Source organism: Salvelinus namaycush, chromosome 28 (assembly GCF_016432855.1).
Source record: "Salvelinus namaycush isolate Seneca chromosome 28, SaNama_1.0, whole genome shotgun sequence".
NCBI classification, from domain to species: Eukaryota; Metazoa; Chordata; class Actinopteri; order Salmoniformes; family Salmonidae; genus Salvelinus; species Salvelinus namaycush.
Genome location: NC_052334.1, coordinates 34,550,336 through 34,577,231, shown reverse-complemented (window position 1 = coordinate 34,577,231; position 26,896 = coordinate 34,550,336). Strand labels below are relative to the sequence as shown.

Here is a 26,896-nt window from a genome sequence, read left to right as displayed (position 1 = left end):
GGAAGGAGGAGGATAGAGAGAGAGAGAGAGAGAGAGAGAGAGAGAGGGAGAGAGAGAGAGACAGAGAGAGAGAGAGAGAGAGAGAGAGAGAGAGAGAGAGGGAGAGAGAGAGAGAGAGAGCATCGCGACGCCTGGGCTGTATCTGCATGAGAAATGTAATTACAAACGAGAGCGTGAGTGATCCTCAGCTCACCCACATCTGGTCTGGCATCTGGCAGCCAGCTCGTCTGTGCCCGCTGCCTGGTACTACCCACCCTAATGTTTCTGTCTACACGTCCATTAAGAGACCATTACAAAACGCTCCATCTCTCCCCTCACAGTCTACCACAGACCCAAGGGACTGGGAGGGACTTGGGGGAGAGAAGAAGGGAAGGAGAAGAGAGAGGGAGGGGAGAGAGAGAGAGCGAGAGCGAGAGGGAGGGAGGAGAAGATAGAGAGAGGAGAGAGAGACTTTTAAAAACGGTCCAAAGTCATTCACATTGCTCCACACAAACATGCTAAGTGCTTTCTATGGAGACTGAGACTCTGGGCCCTGAATGCTGTCTGATCAACACCCATCCATTAGCTGCTTTATAAACCAGACCTGGGTCAAATACATACAGTGTTACATATACAAATCTCAAATACACTCACTGAAAAACATGTCCACCTGGGTTAAGATAAATGTACAGGTCATTGGTGCTTTGATATCAAGATGAGATTTGACTGAGTGTGTGTCAGTGTGTCAGGGAATGTGAATGTGTGTGTTGGTGTGTGTGTGTGAGCGTGCTGCGCTTCCTATTTGCCAGGTCTGGCAGCTGTTACTGACAGCTCGATGGAGACCAGAGGAGGGCATGGAAATGACCCAGCCTGACAATGATCTCACCCCCCCCTCCTCCTCCTCACCCTCCCCACCCTGCCCTTTACCCTCCTCGACCCAGCCTGATCACCGAAAATAGACTTGGATTCTGGAAGTTTGAAAAGATCCTGAGAACCCACTACCTCTGCACTCACAGAACAATAATAAAGACATTTACCCAGCACCGGGCGTGAACCGGTGACGCTCGGAGCCAAAGCCTGCTGCTCAGACCACTGCGATGGCGGCAACACAACACAGCATCGGATGACGTAGTACAGCATCGGATGACGTAGTACAGCATCGGATGACGTAGTACAGCATCGGATGACGTAGTACAGCATCGGATGACGTAGTACAGCATCGGATGACGTAGTACAGCATCGGATGACGTAGTACACTAAAAACGGGGACCCGTTTTGGCTCGTGAGCACCACTTTTAAAACTACCGGCTGAAATGACACAAAAGTTCTGGAGCGTCACTTTAACAAACACTTTAGAAACTGAATGTGTCCGACAGGTGAGCTTGAGACAGGCAGGTGGGGTGGTGGGCAGGAAGGGTGTGTGCATGTGTGTGGACTGGAAGGTCAGGTGTGTCAGGAACGTGTGTGTGTGTGTCTCTGACGTTCTCCTGCTGTGAGGCTGCAGTGTGCTGAGACAGCCCGTCACTCCCCTGTCACACCCCTGACCCCGTCCCTGACACACACACACACAAACACACACACAGAAAATAGACCCCCCCCCAACCATCGTGCTTGGACTACAATCCACATATAAAGACACACATGCACACATGCACACATGCACACACACACACACACACACACACACACACACACACACACACACACACACACACACACACACACACACACACACACACACACACACACACACACACAGTCAGCACAGGCTGAGTTATTGGGAAGTGATGGACTAGGCCAGAGCACAACAATCCCTCTACTGAATCTCCAGATTACACACTGCTGCCCTGGACTCATCACCAGACAACACACACCCGCCCAGACAGAACAAAGCACTCAGTATGAGGTGTGGAAATGAAACCAGGAAGCTATAGGCAGATGAGTTGCTCCACTCTCTCAAATTAAAGCACATTTATTTTGGGCCGCCAAGTGTGGCCCCGCTCTGTGGAAAAACGTCCGCATTAGCCTGATTCCAGGACGGGAAAAATGAGCAGAGGGATGAGGTAGTCGGCTTTATGTGCTCATGTGCTGTGTGTGTTTGGCGGTGTTGGCGGTTGACAGAATGAGGCGTTTCTTGGAAGAGAGAGGTGTGTGTGTGTGTGTGATTACATTGCTACTGTATAAAATGCATGGCATTATGAAACACTATCATTAGGTTAAGTTGAACTGGAACAGAGGTTGAAGAAAATGCTCATCATAACATTATGGTACATTTCTTGTGATCATGAATTTAATGAATTTTGTGAATTTCCGTCCATATACAGTAAGACACACAAAAGAAAAGGGATACAAAAGGAATACAGTTACCAATACAAGTCCACACTTCTCAGTGTGATAATGTAGAGTTGAATTTTCTTACTGAACGATAGTTTCATACAATCTTCCCAGCGTTGGAGTAGAGGCGTCCAAATTTATCAAACACATGACAAGTGGTGAAGACTGTCTTGAATGGCTGGAGAGAGAGAGAGAGATGGAGAGAGAAGGAGAGACAGAGAAGGAGAGAGAGAGAAGGAGAGAGAGGAAACACACAAAGTTACTCACTTCCGGTTTTAGCTGTCGTCATCGAGGAGTAGCTATGAGAGATTTCAAAGTGGGACATAACATAAATCTGTCATTATTCAGAAACATATTCAATGAAGCATTAAGTCCGCATACAGCATGTTCTCCTCATAAAGCCAGTGTGTGTTCCTGTGTGTGTGTGTGTCTTCGGCAGTGACTGCTCTTTTCATGAGTGATTGTGACAGGTCTGTCATCGGCCCCCCAAGCCTCTCACAGAGGGCATGGACGTACTGCTACAACACCCCAACAACCCAACACAGAACACAATAACTACACACACACACACACACACACACACACAGACTCAGGAAAATAACTTCACGGACACACACATACAGTGTTGGGGAGTAACGGACTCCATGGAATCCGTGACATGTAACAGATTACAAAAAAAAACATAACTAGAATCTGTTACGTTACCAGCACAAATGTTGTAATCAGATTACAAATACTTTTGAAAAACTAGATGATTACTTCGACGATTACTTCGACGAAAAATGCGCTCTTGCAACAGTTGCATAGTACGGATCCCAGCCTACGGAACAAACGTTTGAGGGAGTTCCTCTCTTCTAAGCTCCTCAGTGGTGTTGTCCTCCATAATGTCAACAACAAGTTTCATTTAAGACGGCCACGAGTGGGGGCTTTGGTTGCTCAATCTCATTCGTGCTGATAAAAAAAAAAATGTCCATAGGCCTAACGGACACATGCTCAAACTCGCACACTTTTGCAAGACTTCAACAGCTTATCGAGACATCAAAGTGTCACCAAACAAAGAGGTAAACAGTAGGCCTATTGTAAACGCAGCATATGACATGCATTCTTCACATACGGCACTTTTCGGTACACTTTTCGGGAAAAAAGGTGCTATCTAGAACATACTATGTAAAACCCAAAACAATTTGGATAATCTATACTTCCAAATTTACAAGTTCTGTTCTTGAAGACCAAGGGGTGTAACATGAACTGGAATGACTGGAAATCTGACATACTTCGGTTTTTAATGTAAAGAAAGTATTTGTCCTCAGGCCTGGAGGGAAGCCAAAGTCATTCAAGTACAATGGTATTTATCTATAAAGAAATGAACAACAGACTTTCAGAGAAGGGTATTCAACATGTACTGCACTGAGACAATTGACTGATGACTGGTTGAAATAAATTGATAATACGAAGATTGTGAGAGCTGTACTGTTATGTATCAGCCTGTGTGTCCATGTATGCTGATGATTCAACCATATACGTGTCAGCAACCACAGCTAGTGAAGTCACTGCAGCCCCAATCACAGAGTTGCAGTCAGTTTTAGAATGGGTGGCCAGTACTAAACTGGTCCTGAACATCTCTAAAACTAAGACCGATGCATTTGATACAAATCATTCTCTAAGTTCTAGTCCTCAGCTGAATCTGGTAATGAATGGTGTGGCTGTTGAACAAGTTGAGGAGACTAAATGACTTGGCGTTACCTTAGATTCAAAACTGTCATGGTCAAAACATACTGAATGGTTGTAAAGGTGGGGAGAGGTCTGTCCGTGATAAAGAGATGCTCTGCTTTTTTGACACCACACTCCAGAAAGCAAGTCCTGCAGACTCTAGTTTGATCTTATCTTGATTATTGTCCAGTCATGTGGTCAAGTGCTGCAAAGGACCTAGTTACGCTGCAGCTGGCCCAGGATAGTGGCACGTCTTGCTCTTCATTGTAATCAGAGGACTGATATCAATAGTATGCATGCCAGTCTCTCTTGGCTAAGAGCTTCTTGTTTTCTTAAGAAACATTAACCTGTTGGAAATTCCAAATTGATTGCATAGTCAACTTACACAGGGCACTGACACACACACTTACCCCACCAGACCTGCCACCAGGGGTCTATTCACAGTCCCCAGGTCCAGAACAAATTCAAGAAAACACACAGTATTATACAGAGTATAGTATTATACAGAGCCATGAGTGAACAGCAAACTTGGTTTCAAAAGACAAATAAAGCAACACCTCACGGCAGAACAACTCTCCCTCATGTGACCTATTTGTTCTGTTTATGTACTGACATGTATGTGGAACTGACACACACACACACACACACACACACACACACACACACACACACACACACACACACACACACACACACACACACACACACACACACACACACACACACACACACACACACACACACACACACACACACACACACACTACCAGTTAATGTTTTTAAATGTATGTAAATTGTAAAGTGTTTTGTCTGTAATGTATTTTTCGTTATGTGTTGGACCCCGGTAAGACTAGCTGTCGCTAATGGGGATCCTAATAAATCTAAATCAAATATAGCCTAATTGTATTATTATATGTAGTAGAAAGCGATGGGTTAGAAGAAGCCTACATAACCAACCCATAAAGTAAAATTTAACATCCATATATGGCCAGCTATGTAACCTTTAACATTGATTTATCCTGCAATAGATGTCGTTCAAGTGGTAATATTCATTTTTGTCCTCTTCTAATGCCTCTTAAGGGGAAAGTAATCTAAAAGTTACTGAAAGTAATTAAATTACGTTACTGAGCTTGGGTAATCTCAAAGTTACGTTACTGATTACAATTTTGTAGTAACTGTAATGGATTACATTTAGAAAGTAACCTACCCAACCCAACCCTGCACACACAGACACTCACGTATACACATATACACACACACACACACAGACACTCACGCATACACATATACACACACACACACACACACACACACACACACACACACACACACACACACACCGATACAATCTGTCTCTCGCTCTCTACATCTCTCTGACCATGCGACCGCGTGTTCCTGTAGGAGCAGAACCGTAACATGGCCGTAACCTCTGGCGGTCGATGGCGCTATGGTCGGTGAGGAACGGTAGCAGAGTGGAGCGGCTGCTGAAACTAACCGGGCCCTTAATCACGGCTGTAACGGGCGAATTACCGGCAGCGGCAGCCCGCTAATGATGAATGCAGAGTCTCCGCTCAAACCCTGACCTCCTTTTCTGCTGCGCTGCAGAAAAGGCTGCCGGGGTATTTATAGCTGGGCCTGAGCCCACTTTATAACTGGCCTACATGCTAGGGAACGCCACACCGCCAGGTAAGTGTGTGTATGTGTAGTTGTACGTGTCTGTAGGTGACTGTGAGAGTGTGTGTAGGTATATATATATATATATGTCTGTGTATGTGAGTTCCTGTGTAGTGACTGCGTGTGTGCATTTGTGTGTGTGTGGTCTGATGTCCATGCCTTCCCCCGCCTCCACACACATACACACACACACCAGAGAGTGACCTGGTGTGAACTCTGACCCCCTCGTCCAGGCCCTGTGATTACCCAGCAACCTTTGCAGCACGGCAGCGGCCACAACCCAGAACAAAGTGGCACCTCGGAATTAGAGCTGGCCGCTAAGGGAAGGAGGGAGAGAGGGAGGGAGAGAGGGAGGGAGAGGGAGGGAGGGAAGGGGTTTAGTTATTTATTTCTATATGTAGTTAGTAGAAGTTGAGGAAGGACAAACTAATGTCAGAGACTGGGGTGCTGTGTACTTCCTGCTCTCGGGGTAAACATGTGATCGCCCTGTCACTCACACTCCATCGCCATGACAATCATCGCCATGCCGACCGACGCCTGGGGGGCGGGGACAAGCCTGTCCTTGTAAACAGGAGCCCCCCTCCGCACACTGACACTAACGACGGAAGAGCAGTGCGCACACACACAAACACACACACACGCGCGCATGCTGTCACCACCAAATACATATATCCTCTGCAAACTGATCATACAGTTAAAACATCTAAGACAGATCTCTCAGTCAAAATCCCTTAGAGATCAGAAACCCATCCAAGTCTTGGCTAGTAGCATGATGTGATCTTTGACTAACTTAGGGCTCTGAAAGGTCAATCACTAGATTACTAAGTGGATTTTGTTCCCGCTACTTGTGATGTGTGAAGCTGACCAAAGTGGCCATGTTGGTGTCACTATGGTGAGTTAATGTGTTTAATGTGCGTGTGGATGGAGTGCAGTATACGGCATGTCAGTGTGTGTGGAGATATGTGCCATGCGGATGTGTGTGTGTCGGTGGAGAGTGTGTGTCAGTGCGTGTGCGTGGCCCCATCTCTCTGTGGTGTGGTAACCAGTGGGTAGTAGGCAGGGACTTGTCAGGCTGAGGCAGAAGGCAGAGAGGACCATGACTGGAGCTTCGTGTGACAGCTTCCTTTGCACCCGGGTACACCGATCCCTCACGCACACGCAGCCACCAGAGCTGTGAAAGCAGGAAGAGAGACAGAGCAACGCTCCTGGAACGCAACACAAACATAGGGGGAGGGGGTCAAAGTGTCATATCAATTTGTGGCTGTGGTGGCATTTCTTGAAGAGGCTAACCACTGTCACTTCAGTTTAGTTTAGCTTGACACTGTATGTCTGTCTGTCCAGCAGAAGAACTGACCGCACACTGGAACACAGCACGGCTGATAAATCACTACTACAAAAGGCTTTAGTATACGGCTTTAACTTGCATTGTCCTATTCTGGGTCGGGGTCATCCTCAATTCAAGGATAAAACACTTAAATATTCATTGAAAATGAATGACAGTTATCCTGAATTGGATTTCGATTCAACTCTTCAAGTGACCGAATTTCAGTCATCTTGTCATTCACTGCCTGTATGTCTCTGTGTTGTTTTGGTTTGGCATAGGATAGGTGGTGTAGCCTAATGAGGGCTAAATGCTAATACCATGGTAACAGCATATTTTGAAATGATGAATAATGATTATTTATTGTTTTTCAAAGGACTTTACATTCGCGTGAGCCTGAGGTAAAGCTCTGACGTACTGGAATGGAAACCCCATAGGTTTAGGTCACCTCATCAGTCCAGAGCACTTTAACCAGACCCCTCCATTAACACCCTAGATATTGTTACCTCACGGGACCAGTGCTCTAACCAAGCATTTATCCTCTCTTTCACTCTATCCCTCCCTAGCTCGCTCCCCCTCCTCTCTCCCTCCAACTCAATGAAAAAAGACAGGGGAAAAAATATGAGATTGATTTATTTGCTTCAGTGTTCTTTGGGTTGAAGTTTTTTTCTCTCTCTCCCTTTCCACAAACTGAAACCAATTAGTGGGTCTAGCACTTGTAGTGTGGAATGTAGGTCGACCGAGGAGTAATAAAAAACTATTGACTTTCGGTGACTGTAAGCGGCGTGAAAGGGGTGCCGCGGCCTTGTCCAACATGAAAAGAGCTCCATTAATTTCACTTATTTCACGAAGGGCCCTGTCAAGTCCTAATGCGTCCTGCACACTTCTAGCATTCAGACACCCTGACACCAGCCCCGGCCCAGCCAAAATGAGTTACTTTACTTCAACCACTCAGAGAGAGAGAGAGGGGGAGAGAGAGAGAAGGGGGAGAGAGAGAGAGAGAGAGACAGAGAGAGAGAGTTGACAAGAGTAATTTCTAATTTCCTGGTTGAGGCTGGAACTGAGGCCTTTCATACATGGCTAATTCTGCCTCAACCTCTCGCTCTTCATCCCTCTCTTCTCTCTCCCTTTCCCTCTACATCTCTCTCTTTCTCTCTCTCTCTCTCTGTCTGATTGCCAAGCATGTCCAGGACACTGTGAGACCAACGTGACACAATACAGAAAAGACGACACATTCTTTTGAGTATAACGCATGGGGCGTTCTCAGAACATTTCTCCTTTAAGCAGTGACACAACACACCACTCGGATCGACCACAGAATGTTGAGAGGCCTTAAAACAAAATGACCGTCTGGACGGAAAAACAGATCAAGTTCAGTTCAGTGCATGACAATGGTTCCTATGTGGCCATCAAATGTGTACAGTGTATATGACTAAAATACAGGTCATTCTACCAAAACCAACCAGCTCCTGATTAAGGTTGCTCTTGCGGTAAATGGCTGATTACATTTGGTTATCATGGACACGTGTTAATCCTGCCTTGGATATAGCTAAGGCTCATTTAACAAAGTTCTCAGAGTGTGTAGTTCAGAGGGCTGTAATCCAAGGTTAATCTATATCTCATCTCCTAGTCCCTGATTAACTAAACCTGAATTAGGCCTTTACCTGGATCTACATCTATCTAATCCGAGGCTGGGAGAGTGGGACGTCATTTCAGGGAAATGAGTCTATTTCACTGGCTTTAGCAAGTGTGTGTGTGTGTGTGTGTGTGTGTGTGTGTGTGTGTGTGTGTGTAGATGAGGGTAGAGGCTATCTGCAGACAGAAACTAATCAGTGTGTATGAGATAAGAAAGCAGCCTTTATGGTGCATGGTAATCAGGCCTAACCCTGCCACGGCTATGCATAATCACTCACACGTATTCACATGATTGATGAAATATGCGTTTGTGAAATCCGAGCTGCCTTTGTTATCCTCCTGTATTTTTCGCTCTCTTTTTTTCCTCTCCCTCTCTCTCGTCCACACCAGAGGGTTTCGCAGGGGGCCGAGCGAGACGAGGAGCGACACGACGGAGCGCCACACAAACAAGAAATTACACGCACAGCGAGGGGCCTCCGTAAAAAAATAAATAAACACACCCACTTGTTTTTTTTGTTTGGTATTCCGTAATATATGAGATGCATGAGAAAAAGTCCTCTGAAGAAGTGAAAGAAGAACAAGAGAGAGGAAGAAGAAGAGAGAGGAAGAAGAAGAAAGATGAGAAGGCGAAGAAGGGCGGAAATAAAAAGAACATTAATTGTAATCCCCCCCCCCCCAACAGAAGTGTAAGACGGATAAGAACGAGATGAGAGAGGGAGGAAGAGAGAGGGATAGGATTGATAGAGTTGTGTTCACTGACACGCGATCACATTAATGAGCAGACTGAAACAGAATACTAAACTTAAGTTACCATCTCAGACCAAGACGTACGTCTACAAACACATTGCAAATAAAAAACCCAGTCACATTAAGCCTATTCCCTCATTGTAAAGCCTGTTCGCCCATATCGCCACATGAAATATGGTACTGATGTTTTAATAAAGATATCACTGGTTAATTCTTTGACAATCCTAATTCCTCCACAAAATCAGACCACTCTTTATGTTAGCTATGTGGGCTAGATTAACACTGTGTTTTCCAATGCGAGCATCCCAGCTTATCTCAACATCGACAAACGTGCTTTACTGGTCTACTGAAGCTAAAGCTACACTCTTAGAGCAAAAGGTTCTATCTAGAACCTAAAAGGGCTCTTCAGGCTGTCCCCATAAGAGAACTCTTTGAATAACAATTTTTGGTTCCAGGTTGAACCATTTTGGTTCCACGTAGAACCCTTTTGAGTTCCATGTACTGTAGACCCCTTCACACAGAGGGTTCTACCTGGAACCAAAAAAGGATTCTCCTATGGGGACAGACGAATAACCCTTTCGGAAACCTATTTTCTAAGAGTGTACCCTCCGTGATGTGTGGCTGGTTGCTGGGGCATTATTAGGGACAGATCCACAGACAGACAGTTAGCGCTGTAATGAGAAACAGAGAGACGGCTTGTTCTGGGCGCAACACGCCTGTCTACCCGCCCGTCCGCAACACACAGATTAAATATGCACAATTCCCATGCAAAGCAGGCGGCAGCGGAGGCGATGTGATCAGCCGTCTCCATCTAATCCCAACGCTGGGCTCTCTCAGCCAGGGTTAGCGGCCTCATTCGTCAACACACCTTTTAGCATGACACAATGGTCATTTGCAGCTGTAAGTGTTTGTGATTGCTAGTGCCGTGTGTCAGTGTGTGTGTGTGTGTGTGTGTGTGTGTGTGTGTGTGTGTGTGTGTGTGTGTGATCAGATCTCATTCCACTCTACCATACGGAAGACACAGGTCCAACAGGATTCTGGTCACACACTAAAACAACAGCAATGTTTACCAGGCTGGGAATTACCAGGGATATCACGATACTTACCGCATTACGATTCTCACAATTCTATATGTACAGTATTGTGATTTGATGCTGCGATTTTATTGCGATTCGATGTTCCAATCATATTGCTCACCATATGTCAGCTGCAGAAGGAAAAGAGAGTGAGCCATGAGAAAAAAGAGTGTCGATCAGTCATGGAAGTAAAAGTGGTGAAAACAAATTGCCTCCCTTTTTAAAAAGAAGATGGAGAACATGCTATGTAGTTTTCATGCAGGTGCAAAAATAATATCCCAAAATGTAAACCGTAGGAATTTTTCCCCCATCAATAATAATAGCACATTATTGCAATATCTAAAAGTGGGAAATATAGGATGCAACACTCTCATCTTGTGTCCTTATGACACAGGAAATTACTGACCCAATTAATGAGTGCTTTAAAAGAGAACAAATACGCAAGCAACGCAGCAAATACATGAAACATGGTTTGTTTTTTGTTCAATGTGACATGGATGTACTGTCTTTTCTCTTTGAGTGTTCAGAAGTGTGTACGTGTGTGTGTGTACCTGCATACACTTGCTTCATATGTGTGTGTGTGTGTGCATGCTTGTGTATTTAATGGGTGTGTGTGTGTGTGTGTGTGTATGCATATGTGTATCCTGTCCACAACATTCTGCATGTCTATAACTAAAACAGCATCTACATGCTCTCTCTCTCTCTGTCTCTCCCGCTCTCTCTCTCTCTCTATCTCTCCCGCTCTCTCTCTCTCTCTGTTTCTCTCCCTCTCTCTCTGTTTCTCTCCCTCTCTCTCTCTCTCTCCCCTGCTGAACTCTGATCATAGACACAGTCCATATGAAGGCTGTCATGTTGCTGTTCTAGTGATGTGTCTGCTGCTGCAGAATGTGTGTCAGGGCCGGCCAGGGAGAGGGGATACAGACAGGCTAGTATTGTATGCTTCACTGGAGCATAGCCCCTCTCACAGGCCTGCAGGCTCAATTAAAACACACCTAGTCTTATCCTTATGGCTCTGTTTTGCATGTATACTGGGTGAAATATCTCCCATATCTAAATATACCTCCAACATCAAGTATATGTCTTCCCTTCCAACAACCTGCTTGTATTCAGGAATTCACTGCGTATTCTACAGCTAGTTTTGCGTATTTCGTACTATAGTATACGTAGCCATTTGGATTTCCATAGAATATGGGGTAAATTGCTTTCATGTACACTGAACAGAAACATAAACGCAACATGTAAAGTGTTGGTGCCATGTTTCATTAGCGGAAAATAAAAGATTCCAGAAATGTTCCATACGCACAAAAAACCCAATTGGTTTACATCCCTGTCAGTGAGCATTTCTCCTTTGTCAAGATAATTCATCCACCTGACAGGTGTGGCATATCAAGAAGCTGATTAAACAGCGTGTGATAATTACACTGGTGCACCTTGTACAATAAAAGGCCGCTCTAAAATGTGCAGTTTTGTCACACAAGAGAGAGCGCGCAATTGGCATGTTGTCTGCAGGAATGTCCACCAGAGCTGTTGCCAGATAATTTAATGTTCATTTCTGTACCATAAGCCGCCTCCAACATTGTTTTAGAGAATTTGGCAGTACATCAAACCAGCCTCACAACCGCAGACCACGTGTGTGGTGTCGTGTGGGCGAACTGTTTGCTGATGTCAACGTTGTGAACAGTTCCGCATGGTGGCGGTGGGGTTATGGTATGGGCAGGCATAAAGATACGGACAACCAACACAATTGCATTTTATCGATGGCAATTTGAATACACAGAAGTACCTTGAATAGATCCTGAGGCCCATTGTGAGGCCCATCGTGAGGCCCATTGTGAGGACCCATTGTGAGGCCCATTGTGAGGCCCATTGTGAGGCCCATTGTGAGGCCCATTGTGAGGACCCATTGTGAGGACCCATTGTGAGGACCCATTGTGAGGACCCATTGTGAGGACCCATTGTGAGGACCCATTGTGAGGCCCATTGTGAGGCCCATTTATTAAAGTTATCATCGAACAACAGCTGCATATCTGTATTCCCACTCATGTAAAATCCATAGATTAGAGCCTAATGAATTTATTTCATTTGACTGATTTCCTCATATGAACTGTAACTCAGTAAGATCTTTGAAATTGTTGCATGTTGCGTTTATACTTTTGTTCAGTAAATAAAATGCTTCACCTTGAAAATAAATGTTGAGGGTGAATCTTCTCCGCGTCTATTAGTATATCACCGTGACGTGCTGAGTAAGGGCTATAAATTATTAAAACATTTTAATTGCAGCAAAAACACCATGCCTAAATATGTCTTAATATTATGATGATCTGGCCTATTCAAACATCAACAAAATTGAAACAAGTGCATTCTTAAAAATATATTTGGTAATGGTAGATATGGTGGTGATTTCTGATCAAATATCACAATGAAGATGACATTCTCAGCACAGATTGACAATGTTAGCTCTGTTTTTACATGGACCCATTTTAATATGACAGTGAAAGCTGTGATATCTGTTCTACGTTCTGCTGATGGCGGATCACCGCGTGTATAACAACTGAGAGGGACCCCTTTTAAAGCACCAGGCAGCTATAACGCCTCTGGCCTCTCCTCCTCTCCTCTCCTTGTCTCCTGTCTCTGCCTGGTTACTCAGTATGCAAGTCTGGAGGGGGAAATGCTGACATAATGGAGAAACGTGTGGGGTTAATTGATAAATATACGGGGAAGAGAAGGAAGGAGCATGTCAGGGGAATGCTTTATTACACTGCAAATGAAGGAGTCTGGGAGTTTTACACCGCAGTAAAACCGTTATGGTGAATTAGCCCTCTTTCGTCTGCCCGGATGCTAATGTACATGGAGAGGCTGGAGAGAGGACTGGGGACGGGGTCGGATGGGGATGGACGGGACAGAGACACCGTCTCACACACGCACGCTCACACTTGGGCTGGACGATATGGCCAAAATATCATATCCCGGTATTTAAAACAAATTGGTCAGTAAGACAGTATTTGACGGTATTATGTTTTTTAATAATAAAAGTTTGCTTTAAAAATGTGCTTTATGAGTAGTGCGTGAGCCAAGGGTGGCAACACATACAAGTGATTTCAATGGGTATTTCGCCATTCTGACAACAAATTAAAATGCCAGGGAGGACTTATTGTGACAGGGTAGGAAACAAAGTGTTGATAAGTGTTTCCTAGGGGACACTATAATCTTTGGCTTTATTTAATGTTTTCTCTTAGCTACTTCATGTAGCTAACATATTCATGCTTTGCATATTCCTCTTTGATTTAGAAGATACTGTTGCACAAATATCATGCTGATTTAGGTCTACACCATCACTGGTATTATCAGGCTGTATAGCTAATTACGTTTGCTCTGACTCAGTACATTTATTAGCTAGCCAGCTAACTAGCGATTAACATTAGTGGCTAACAAGATTTAGGCCCAACTTGCTAAGAAAAGACATAATAGCTGTTTGCAGATGTAGGAAACGCAAACTAATAGTGTAATTATAGAACGCTAGTGGATTTATATTAAGAAGCAAAGTGAGAACAGCATCGTTGTCATCAACATTGTTGTATGTGCTGCATTGACCATGCAGACTGAACACAAGTGTCTCGTGGTTGAGGAACAAACAAATGTGCTCTTTAAGTGACAGGGGGCGTGGCTTGGTCTGTGTGGAAAGCCGCATGGAGAGAGAGAGAGAGAGCGGAGAGAGATGACTCAAGAAGCGAAGTAAACTATAAAAATGGACGTTACACACGGCTTATCACATTTAACAAAACTAACATTCAAATACCGTTATAGAAGGTCAATTCAAATCAATACCGGTATATAGTCAAATACGGTGTACCGTGCAGCCCAAAACTCACACACACACACACACACACACACACACACACACACACACACACACACACACACACACACACAATACACACACAGACACACAGTACACACACTGCCCCCTCCCCGCCTCCCCATCCTTACCAGTGGCCTACTTTATTTTACTTATTAATGGCTCATAATGAATATCATTGGTATTTAAACACAGCTCGTGTATCACACACGTCACGTTGATGCATTACGCCCAGGATAATTAACAAGAGGAGGCCGCAGCAAATCGTCATCTTCAGATGAAACATTTTTCCCCCTGTCCTGTCCTGCCCTGTCCTGTCCTGTCCTGCCACAAGCCTGGAGCCTGGCTCCACAATAATGATCCTAATAAAATGTGTGGCTGGGAGGGAGGGGGGGGGGGGGGGGGGGGGGGCAAGAGGAGGAGGGTTGGAGGAGGGGGACTAGAAAGGATAGAGGAGTAAAACAAGCAATTACTGAAGCAACGTTAACAACGGTGTGTGTGCGTGCGTGAAAGTGTGTGTGTGTGTGAATGGTTATGTTTGTGTGTGTGTGTGTGTGAGAATGTGTGTGCGTGTATTTCTGTCTTTATATCAGCGCACGTGCGTTTGTGTGCGCATGCATGTGTGCGTGTGTGCAAATGTTTGTGTCTAGCACTAGGCAGTGGGTCTAGGCAGTGGTGTAGAGGCATCAGTTGAGCGGGCTGATGGATGAAAGCCTAATGCGAGGGGAAGGAGAGGAGAGGCGGCCAGACGTGCCCACTACGTGCACTTCATTAGACACTGTAATTAGCCACCGTCCACCATTAGACAGCACTGGTGGTAAGAACGCTAGCTACCGTTAGCTTAATGTCACAACATCAAAGGCCAGGGAGAGGGCTGGGGATTGGGCTTGGGGATGCATTGGGTTAGAGGTAGGATATGAGCCTGGGCTGGAGGTTGGAAACAGGGGCTGGGGCAAGGGCAAGGACAGGGGGACCCGGACATGGAATGGAAGTTGGGCTGGGGATGGGATCTAGGTCTGCTGCCTTGTCACTGGCGGCTAAGGTAAGGACCATGGGGTTGGGCGCATTAGTATGGGGCTGGGTATGCATTGGTATGGGGCTGGGTATGCATTGGTATGGGGCTGGGTATGCATTGGTATGGGGCTGGGTACGCATTGGTATGGGGCTGGGTACGTATTGGTCTGGGGCTGGGTACGCAATGGTCTGGGGCTGGGTACGCTTTGGTCTGGGGCTGAGTACGCTTTGGTCTGGGGCTGGGTATGCATTGGTATGGGGCTGGGTACGCATTGGTATGGGGCTGGGTACGCTTTGGTCTGCGGCTGGGTACGCTTTGGTCTGCGGCTGGGTACGCATTGGTCTGGGGCTGGGTACGCATTGGTATGGGGCTGGGTACGCATTGCTATGAGGCTGGGTACGCATTGCTATGAGGCTGGGTACGCATTGGTATGGGGCTGGGTACGCATTGGTATGGGGCTGGGTACGCATTGTTACGAGGCTGGGTACGCATTGGTATGAGGCTGGGTACGCATTGGTATGAGGCTGGGTACGCATTGCTATGAGGCTGGGTACTCATTAGTATGAGGCTGGGGATATACAGGACTGTAACGGCAATATATATACATTTAGGAAAACACTAGACATACATTTTAATGATATGATAGAGATGTAAGAAAGGGAAAACACTACTGATGCTTAGAGGGCAACATATCAGGAATACCTAATGAATCAGGGAAGATGACATCTTAGTAACAGTGATGAGCAAGGGGGAAGGGTGGCTTGGTGAGGGCTGAAGGGGTGAGGGGTGAGGGAGATTTGGGGAGACACCAGGGTTGAGGTTGTCCACTCTAGCAGCCCTCTGAGCCTGATACAGGGGTTGTGCTCTCCGTTTGCTGCCGGTGACACACGCGGTAAGCAAACACACTAATTACCAGAGAGAGAGAGAGAGAAAGCAAAAGAGAGAGAGAGAGAGATGGAGAGAGCGAGGCGGAGAGAGCGAGAGAAAGAGAGAGGGGACTTTCTATCCGTATCTCATCTCGGTGACAGCAGCCTGACGTGGCAGAGCTGGGGACCTTCACTGACGATGACAGGAAATAATCATCATCCTCCTCATCATCATCCTCCTCCTCATCATCATGGCTAGCATCACCAGGGGGATGAGAGGTCATTAGGTGAGCTGAGTGCTGTCACTGCAGAGCAGCAATCAACAGTGAGACAGCCACATGAGAGAGGGTAGAGATGGCGCTCACTGACACACACACACACACAAACACAAACACACACACACACACACACACACACACACACACACACACACACACACACACACACACACACACACACACACACACACACACACACACACGGCAACGCAACCTCCACCGCAGGCAACAGAGACATGGAGTGTCTTGCCCTTTTAATTGATGGAGTGCAGTGGTGCCGTCTGTAGATTATGGAGTGTGTTGCCGTTTTAATTACGGTGTGTTTTGCCGTATACAGATGTAAGATCTAAATTGGAGCCAATTTGCTACAGCAGGAACATCAAATCAAATCAAATTGGTCACATACACATGGTTAGCAGATGTTATTGCGAGTGTAGTGAAATGCTTGCGCTTCTAGTTCCAACAGTGCAGTAATATCTAACAAGTAATCTAACAATTTCCCAACAACTATCTAATTCACAGAAATCTAAAGGGGTGAATGAGAATATGTACATATAAATATATAGATTAGCGATGGCCGAGCGGTATAGACAAGGCGCAATAGATGGTATAAAATACAGTATATACATATGATATGAGTAATGTAAGATATGTAAATATTATTTAAGTGGCATTGTTTAAAGCGGCATTGTTTAAAGTGGCATTGTTTAAAGTGACTAGTGATCTATTTATTAAAGTGGCCAGTGATTGGGTTTCAATGTAGACAGCAGCCTCTGAGTTAGTGATTGCTGTTTAGCAGTCTGATGGCCTTGAGATAGAAGCTGTTTTTCAGTCTCTCGGTCCCAGCTTTGATGCACCTGTACTGACCTCGCCTTCTGGATGATAGCGGGGTGAATAGGCAGTGGCTCGGGTGGTTGATGTCCTTGATGTCACGACTTCAACCGAGGCAGGCTCTCCTTCCCGTTCGGGTGGCGCTCGGCGGTCGTCGTCACCGGCCTACTAGCTGCCACTGACTCTTTTTCCTCCCCCTCCTTATGTGTTTATTTGTATCACCTGTGTTCAGTTAATTGTTAATTAGTGTGGCTTTATTAGTCAGCCAGCCCGTACGCTTCTTTGTGTGGGATTGTTTCATTGTGGCTTTTGGATTTCGGGAGTGGATGTTATTATTGTGGACTGGGTTTGTTTATTGTGTCGTTGGACCGTTGTGTGTGACACCCAGTACGTCCGTGTTGGACATTGTGTTTGCAAGTTGAGTATTAAAAGACTCAACATTTACATTTACATTTAAGTCATTTAGCAGACGCTCTTATCCAGAGCGACTTACAAATTGGTGCATTCACCTTATGATATCCAGTGGAACAACCACTTTACAATAGTGCATCTAACTCTTTTAAGGGGGGGGAGGGGGGGGTTAGAAGGATTACTTTATCCTATCCTAGGTATTCCTTAAAGAGGTGGGGTTTCAGGTGTCTCCGGAAGGTGGTGATTGACTCCGCTGACCTGGCGTCGTGAGGGAGTTTGTTCCACCATTGGGGTGCCAGAGCAGCGAACAGTTTTGACTGGGCTGAGCGGGAACTGTACTTCCTCAGAGGTAGGGAGGCGAGCAGGCCAGAGGTGGATGAACGCAGTGCCCTTGTTTGGGTGTAGGGCCTGATCAGAGCCTGAAGGTACGGAGGTGCCGTTCCCCTCACAGCTCCGTAGGCAAGCACCATGGTCTTGTAGCGGATGCGAGCTTCAACTGGAAGCCAGTGGAGAGAGCGGAGGAGCGGGGTGACGTGAGAGAACTTGGGAAAGTTGAACACCAGACGGGCTGCGGCGTTCTGGATGAGTTGTAGGGGTTTAATGGCACAGGCAGGGAGCCCAGCCAACAGCGAGTTGCAGTAATCCAGACGGGAGATGACAAGTGCCTGGATTAGGACCTGCGCCGCTTCCTGCGTGAGGCAGGGTCGTACTCTGCGAATGTTGTAGAGCATGAACCTACAGGAACGGGTCACCGCCTTGATGTTAGTTGAGAACGACAGGGTGTTGTCCAGGATCACGCCAAGGTTCTTAGCACTCTGGGAGGAGGACACAATGGAGTTGTCAACCGTGATGGCGAGATCATGGAACGGGCAGTCCTTCCCCGGGAGGAAGAGCAGCTCCGTCTTGCCGAGGTTCAGCTTGAGGTGGTGATCCGTCATCCACACTGATATGTCTGCCAGACATGCAGAGATGCGATTCACCACCTGGTTATCAGAGGGGGGAAAGGAGAAGATTAATTGTGTACATATTGAACATATTTCAACATATTGAAGCTCTGCTGTTCCTGCGTCTGACTTCGCACCTCCCGACACTCAGAGCGTTACAGAATCCCGCACCAGAAAATGGAGTCAGCAGGAGCAGCAGCCAACCCTCTCCCATCGATGGAGGAACGGGTTCTCCACCACACCACCGTCCTCCATCGGATCGGATCAGCCATGGACCAGATGATGGAGAGAATGGAGCGATGGGAGAGGAGTGGGCTCCTCTCTCCACCTTCGGCTCCCCTTCCTCAGGACTCTCCATCCCCCGGCTCCAGCGCGCTCCGTCTTACGCTCCCGAGGGATTATGATGGAGCGGCGGCAGGGTGCCAGGGGTTCTTACTCCAGCTGGAGCTATACCTGGCCACTGTTCGCCCCACTCCCTCGGGAGCGGAGAGGGTGAGTGTCCTCGTCTCCTGCCTAACGGGTCGTGCTCTGGAGTGGGCCAACGCAGTCTGGAATGGCCCGGACTCAGCGAAGGAGCACTACCCGGAGTTTACCCGTCGTTTTCGTGCCGTGTTTGACCACCCCCCAGAGGGCCGAGCGTCGGGTGAGAGACTATTTCATCTCAGGCAGGAGAAGAGGAGCGCACAGGATTTCGCGCTGGAGTTCCGGACCTTGGCCGCGGGATCAGGGTGGAACGACAGGGCCCTTATTGACCACTACCGGTGTAGTCTCCGGGAGGACGTCCGCAGGGAGCTAGCGTGTCGGGACATCGCTCTGTCTTTGGATGAGCTTATCGACATGTCCATCCGACTGGACAATCTGCTGGCTGCCCGCGGGCGTTCGGAGAGGGTCCTGTGCGTTCCACCACCCAGCGCCCCGGCTCCCATCCCGATGGAGTTGGGAGGGGCCGCGCCTAGGGGTATCGGAGGAGGAGGCCTCCCCTGCACCAGCTGTGGTCGGAGAGGACACACGGCCGATCGGTGCTGGGGGGGTCTGTCTGGGAGTCGAGATGTCAGGCGGAACGCTTCTCGATCACCCCAGGTGAGTCAGCACCAAACTCACTCAGAACCCCCTGTCGGTCACATGTTTGTCTCAATTTTTTTCCTTGATTTTTTCCCCTCTTCCCAGCATAGGGCACTAGTCGATTCAGGTGCAGCTGGGAACTTTATGGATCGCGGACTCGCCCGAGAGTTGGGCGTTCCGCTTGTGCCGATAGATTCTCCCTTTCCCGTGCACTCCCTAGATAGCCGGCCATTAGGGTCAGGGGTGGTCAGGGAGGCCACAGTTCCCCTGGACATGGTGACGCAGGGGAATCATAGGGAACGTATCAGTCTCTTTATTATTGATTCGCCTGCGTTTCCAGTGGTGCTGGGTATTCCCTGGTTGGCCCGGCACAATCCCAGTATTTCGTGGAGACAGGGGGTTCTCCAGGGGTGGTCAGAGGAGTGTTCTGGAAGGTGTCTGGGAGTTTCCATTGGTGCCACGTCGGTGGAGAGTCCAGACCAGGGTTCCACGGTGCGCATTCCCCCCGAGTATGCCGATTTGGCAATCGCTTTCTGTAAAAAGAAAGCGACGAAATTACCACCACATCGACCGGGTAGGGATTGTGCGATAGATCTCCAGGTTAACGCTGCGCTTCCCAAGAGTCACGTGTACCCTTTGTCCCAAGAGGAGACGTTGGCTATGGAGACATATGTCGCGGAGTCTCTGGGACAGGGGTACATTCGGCCCTCCATCTCACCCGTCTCCTCGAGTTTCTTTTTTGTGAAGAAGAAGGAGGGAGGTTTGCATCCGTGTATTGATTATAGAGGTCTAAATGCCATCACAGTGGGGTTTAGTTACCCACTACCTCTCATCGCTTCGGCGGTGGAATCATTTCACGGAGCGCAGTTCTTTACAAAACTGGACCTCAGGAGCGCGTACAGTCTGGTGCGTATTCGGAAAGGAGACGAGTGGAAAACCGCATTTAGTACCACATCGGGCCACTATGAGTACTGCGTCATGCCGTATGGGTTAAAGAATGCTCCAGCTGTTTTCCAATCCTTTGTAGACGACATTCTCAGGGACCTGCACGTGCAGGGGGTAGTTGTGTATATCGATGACATTCTGATCTACTCAACTACTCAAGCCGCGCATGTATCTCTGGTGCGCAAAGTGCTTGGCAGACTGCTGGAGCATGACCTATACGTCAAGGCTGAGAAGTGTGTGTTCTCCAAACAAGCCGTCTCCTTCCTGGGTTATCGCATTTCCACCTCGGGGGTGGTGGTGGAGAGTGACCGCATAAAGGCCGTGCGTAATTGGCCGACTCCCACCACGGTGAAAGAGGTGCAGCGGTTTTTGGGTTTTGCCAACTACTACCGGAGATTTATCCGGGGTTTTGGTCAGGTAGCGGCTCCCATTACCTCACTGCTAAAGGGGGGCCCGGTGCGGTTGCGGTGGTCAGCGGCGGCGGATGGAGCTTTCAACAGGTTGAAGGCTCTGTTCACGGATGCTCCCGTGTTGGCGCATCCGGATCCCTCTTTAGCATTCATAGTGGAGGTGGACGCGTCCGAGGCTGGGGTGGGTGCCGTGCTATCACAGCGCTCGGGTACGCCACCAAAACTCCGCCCCTGCGCTTTCTTCTCTAGTAAGCTCAGTGCAGCGGAGCGTAACTATGATGTGGGGGATCGGGAGTTGTTAGCGGTGGTCAGGGCTCTGAAGGTGTGGAGACACTGGCTTGAGGGGGCTAAGCACCCTTTTCTCATCTGGACCGACCACCAGAATCTGGAGTATATTCGGGCAGCTCGGAGACTGAACCCGCGTCAGGCAAGGTGGGCCATGTTTTTCACCCGGTTTAGGTTCACGTTGTCCTACAGACCCGGTTCCCAAAACGTAAAGGCTGACGCACTGTCTCGCCTTTACGACACGGAGGATAGGACCACCGAGCCCACTCCCATCATCCCCGCCTCAAGGCTGATAGCGCCAGTGGTATGGGAGGTGGACTCGGACATCGAGCGGGCGTTACGGGCGGAACCCGCGCCTCCTCAGTGCCCGGCGGGCCGTAAGTACGTACCGCTTGGTGTTCGGGACCGACTGATTCGGTGGGCTCATGTCCTACCCTCCTCGGGTCACCCTGGGGTGACGAGGACAGTGGGGAGCCTTCGGGGAAGGTATTGGTGGCCTACCTTAGCTCGGGACGTTAGGGTTTATGTCTCCTCCTGTTCGGTATGCGCTCAGAGTAAGGCTCCTAGGCACCTTCCTAGAGGGAAGTTGCAACCCCTCCCCGTTCCACAACGGCCATGGTCTCATCTGTCCGTGGACTTCCTGACCGATCTTCCCCCTTCTCAGGGAAACACTACGGTTCTGGTAATTGTGGATCGGTTTTCTAAGTCCTGCCGTCTCCTCCCGTTGCCCGGTATCCCTACTGCCCTACAGACTGCGGAGGCCTTATTCACTCACGTCTTCCGGCACTACGGGGTGCCGGAGGACATCGTTTCTGATCGGGGCCCCCAGTTCACGTCCCGAGTATGGAGGGCGTTCATGGAGCGTCTGGGGGTCATGGTCAGCTTGACTTCCGGTTTTCACCCCGAGAGTAATGGGCAGGTGGAGAGAGTGAACCAGGAGGTGGGTAGGTTTCTGCGGTCCTATTGCCAGGACCGGCCAGGGGAGTGGGCGAGATACATTCCCTGGGCCGAGATGGCCCAGAACTCACTACGCCACTCCTCTACTAATGTGTCCCCCTTTCAGTGTGTGTTGGGGTACCAGCCGGTCCTGGCACCATGGCATCCGAGCCAGACCGAGGCTCCTGCGGTGGAGGAGTGGGTACAGCGCTCCAAAGAGACCTGGAGGGCCGTCCAGGAGTCCCTTCAACAAGCTACTAGGAGGCAGAAGAGGAGCGCTGACCGCCACCGCAGTGAGGCTCCCGTGTTTGTACCGGGGGAAAGGGTCTGGCTCTCGACCCGAAACCTACCCCTCCGCTTGCCCTGCCGGAAGCTGAGGCCGCAGTGTGTAGGGCCCTTCAAAGTCCTGAGGAGAATAAACGAGGTGTGTTATCGATTAAAACTCCCTTCCCATTATCGTATTAACCCCTCGTTTCATGTGTCTCTCCTCAGGCCGGTGGTAGCTGGTCCCCTGCAGGACGGTGAGGTGCCGGAGGTCCCTCCCCCCCCTCTGGACATCGAGGGGTCCCCGGCGTACACGATACGGGCCATTCTGGACTCGAGACGCCGGGTGAGGGGCCTGCAGTACCTCGTGGACTGGGAGGGGTACGGTCCGGAGGAGAGGTGCTGGGTACCGGTGGAGGACATTTTGGATCCATCTATGTTAAGGGATTTCCATCGCCTCCATCCGGATCGCCCCGCGCCTCGTCCTCCGGGTCGACCTCGAGGCCGGTGTCGGCGCGCTGCGGGAGCCGCGCGTCAGAGGGGGGGGGTACTGTCACGACTTCAACCGAGGCAGGCTCTCCTTCCCGTTCGGGTGGCGCTCGGCGGTCGTCGTCACCGGCCTACTAGCTGCCACTGACTCTTTTTCCTCCCCCTCCTTATGTGTTTATTTGTATCACCTGTGTTCAGTTAATTGTTAATTAGTGTGGCTTTATTAGTCAGCCAGCCCGTACGCTTCTTTGTGCGGGATTGTTTCATTGTGGCTTTTGGATTTCGGGAGTGGATGTTATTATTGTGGACTGGGTTTGTTTATCGTGTCGTTGGACCGTTGTGTGTGACACCCAGTACGTCCGTGTTGGACATTGTGTTTGCAAGTTGAGTATTAAAAGACTCAACATATTGAAGCTCTGCTGTTCCTGCGTCTGACTTCGCACCTCCCGACACTCAGAGCGTTACACTTGATGATTTGGCCTTCCTGTGAAATCGGGTGCTGTAGGTGTCATTTTGCATCTGTAAAAGTTTGTCAGGGTTTTGGGTGCCAAGCCAAATTTCTTCAGCCTCCTGAGGTTGAAGAGGCGCTGTTTTGCCATCTTCACCACACTGTCTGTGTGGATGGACCATTTCAGTTTGTCTGTGATATGTACGCTGAGGAGCTTAAAGCTTTCCACCTTCTCCACTGCTGTCCCTTCGATGTGGATAGGGGGATGCTCCCTCTGCTGTTTCCTGAAGTCCACGATCATCTCCTTTGTTTTGTTGATGTTGAGTGAGAGGTTGTTTCCTGACACAACACCCCGAGGGCCCTCACCTCCTCCCTGTAGGCTGTCTCGTTGTTGTGGGTAATCAAGCCCACTACCGTTGTGTTGTCTGCAAACTTGATGATTGAGTTGGAGACGTGCATGGTCACGTAGTCGTGGGTGAACAGGGAGTACAGAAGGGGGCTGAGTACCCACCCTTTTAGGGTCAATGAAGTGGAGATGTTGTTTCCTACCTTTACCACCTGGGGGCAGCCCGTCAAAGTCCAGGACCCAATTGCACAGGGCGGGGTTGAGACCCAGGGCCTCCAGCTTGATGATGAGCTTGGAGGTGTAATAAATAATATCCTTAATTAACAGCGTTGAACTGTTAGAACCTGTTATAACTACTTAGAACCTGTTATAACTACTGCATTTCCCATTAGTCTCTACTCTTACCAGTGCTTTGTCTAACCATGAGGCCACAGCCTGAAATTGCAACAAATGTATCTGAGCATAAGATATGAACAAGCAGTCTGAAATGTGTGTGTGTGCTGGAAGTAACAGTTAGCTCAGATAAGAAGCTGGGAAGCTGTGGTTAGCCTTGAGCGAACAGTGGCCATTGTATAACAGGTGCGAATAGCTCAGACAGTATTGCAGAAACTGTCTGACCTCAGTCTTTGGGGTGAGGGAGCGTAATCTACACAGCAACAGCGTCGGGACTTTCCTCAACCCTCATCGACCAGTCAGGAGCACAGACTACCGGAACCTACCTACGTCAAGACAATGTATAAAATGTAACTGCACACAATGTTTCGGGGCTCTTCCGACGGTTCCCTATGAGCCAGATGAACGAGTCCGTGCACGCTTTACCAGATATCTTTACCTCTGAATAAACTGCCTTTACCATACCTGATCCACTTCGTCCAGAGTCTCTACTTGGTCTCAGTTCTCCAGTAATTCAGATATCAACAGAGGGTACTATGGTGTTGAATGCTGAGCTATAGTCAATGAACAGCATTCTTACATAGGTATTCCTCTTGTCCAGATGGGATAGGGCAGTGTGCAGTGTGATGGCGATTGCATCGTCTGTGGACCTGTTGGGGCGGTATGCAAACTGAAGTGGGTCTAGGGTGACAGGTAAGGTGGAGGTGATATGATCCTTGACAAGTCTCTCAAAGCACTTCATGATGACAAAAGTGAGTGCTACAGGGCGGTAGTCATTTAGTTCATAATCCTGCAGCAACAGGAAATGTGAACTATTATATGGATTATAATTCATGGACATTTTTGTAGGAGTTGATACATTTTTGTAGGAGTTGATACATTTTTGTAGGAGCTGACACATTTTTGTAGGAGTTGATACATTTTTGTAGGAGTTGATACATTTTTGTAGGAGCTGACACATTTTTGTAGGAGTTGATACATTTTTGTAGGAGTTGATACATTTTTGTAGGAGTTGATACATTTTTGTAGGAGCTGATACATTTTTGTAGGAGCTGATACATTTTTGTAGGAGCTGATACATTTTTGTAGGAGCTGACACATTTTTGTAGGAGTTGATACATTTTTGTAGGAGTTGATACATTTTTGTAGGAGTTGATACATTTTTGTAGGAGCTGACACATTTTTGTAGGAGTTGATACATTTTTGTAGGAGTTGATACATTTTTGTAGGAGTTGATACATTTTTGTAGGAGCTGATACATTTTTGTAGGAGCTGATACATTTTTGTAGGAGCTGATACATTTTTGTAGGAGTTGATACATTTTTGTAGGAGTTGATACATTTTTGTAGGAGCTGATACATTTTTTTGTAAGGGAAAAATCAAGTCTGAAATGTTAAACTTCAGAAGCCTTTATAAACCTCAAATACACAAGATTTCCATTTCCTGCATTGCAGTCATAAGAGTGTCTGCTAAATGACAAAGAAGAGTGCAGGAAAGTTTTCCTGAAACAGAGTGATCAAATGAAGACCCCACTGGAGAAGAGACGGGAGAAATGGCACCCACACAACCTCTCTGACCCAGACTAGGAGGGGTTGGGAAAAAGTAGATTTCATGGACTGTAAGGAAAATGGATCAATAAAGTACTCTTCCTTTTCTTTTGATACCAGAAACAAATGAATATATGGCAGAACATGGAGGGCTAGGGGTACGTGGATAGCTCCCCTAAAATAACCATAGCTTTTATACAAGACTGTTGAATGAGTTCAAATGGGTTTGTTGTCATGGCTTATCCATGATATATTATCATGACATAGAAATACCAAATAGAAATCATTTTTTATTTCAAACGACTTCCAAGAAAAATCGTCTTCAATCAGCCTAGGCAAACTACACCTACGTTAAAAAAAGAAAGTCCAACAAAAGAGTAGCTTCAGCCCTGGTTGCTTTCAGAACAGTTGAGTTAGTGGGGTGAGTTAGTGGGGTGAGTTAGTGGGGTGAGTTTGTGGGGTGAGTTAGTGGGGTGAGTTAGTGGGGTGAGTTAGTGGGGTGAGCTTGTGGTCTGAGTTTGTGATTTGAGTTTGTGGTGTGAGTTAGTGGGGTGAGTTTGTGGTCTGAGTTTGTGGTCTGAGTTTGTGGTCTGAGCTTGTGGGGCGAGTTAGTGGGGTGAGTGCTGTAGAATGTGTAGGTGTAAAGGTCACTAGCCATGTATCAGAGATACTGTAGACAGAGCCACAGTGGATCTGCTGTAATCCTGCTGCATCTCCTCTTTTATCTACCTGCTGCATTCAGATAAATCACCCTGCCTGCCTGCTCCCTGGGTTAACGCATGCTAATCTGGGGAAATAACACTGATCGAGGTTTGTGTGTGTGTGTGTGTCACACACATGCACAAACACACACACACAAAGAGAGACGTGCGAACGCATGCACGCACGTGCAAGCACACACACACACACATCACACAGAGGAGAGAAGAGGTAGTAAGAATAAAGAGAGAGAGAGAGAGCGAGAGAGAATAGAGAAATGGGTATAATTTAATCAGAAATGCACTTGAAAATCACCATATCCATCATTATCTTCTCCTCAGTCAATGGGAGAGGAGCGCAGGCCGATAGAGATTCATTAGACAGCCAGGTAGGTG

The 26,896-nt window shown here is 47.8% G+C and overlaps 1 protein-coding gene across 1 annotated transcript in view; it reads right to left on the bottom strand.

The window, feature by feature from the left end:
- Positions 1–2,410: 2,410 nt before the first annotated feature.
- The window catches only part of spata17 (spermatogenesis associated 17), a 67,626-nt gene continuing 43,140 nt past the window's right edge, over positions 2,411–26,896 (bottom strand). Inside the window, exon 10 of the mRNA XM_038967881.1 lies at positions 2,411–2,491. Within this exon, the coding sequence (XP_038823809.1) occupies positions 2,411–2,491 (81 nt within the window). The remainder of the gene's footprint in view (positions 2,492–26,896) is intronic.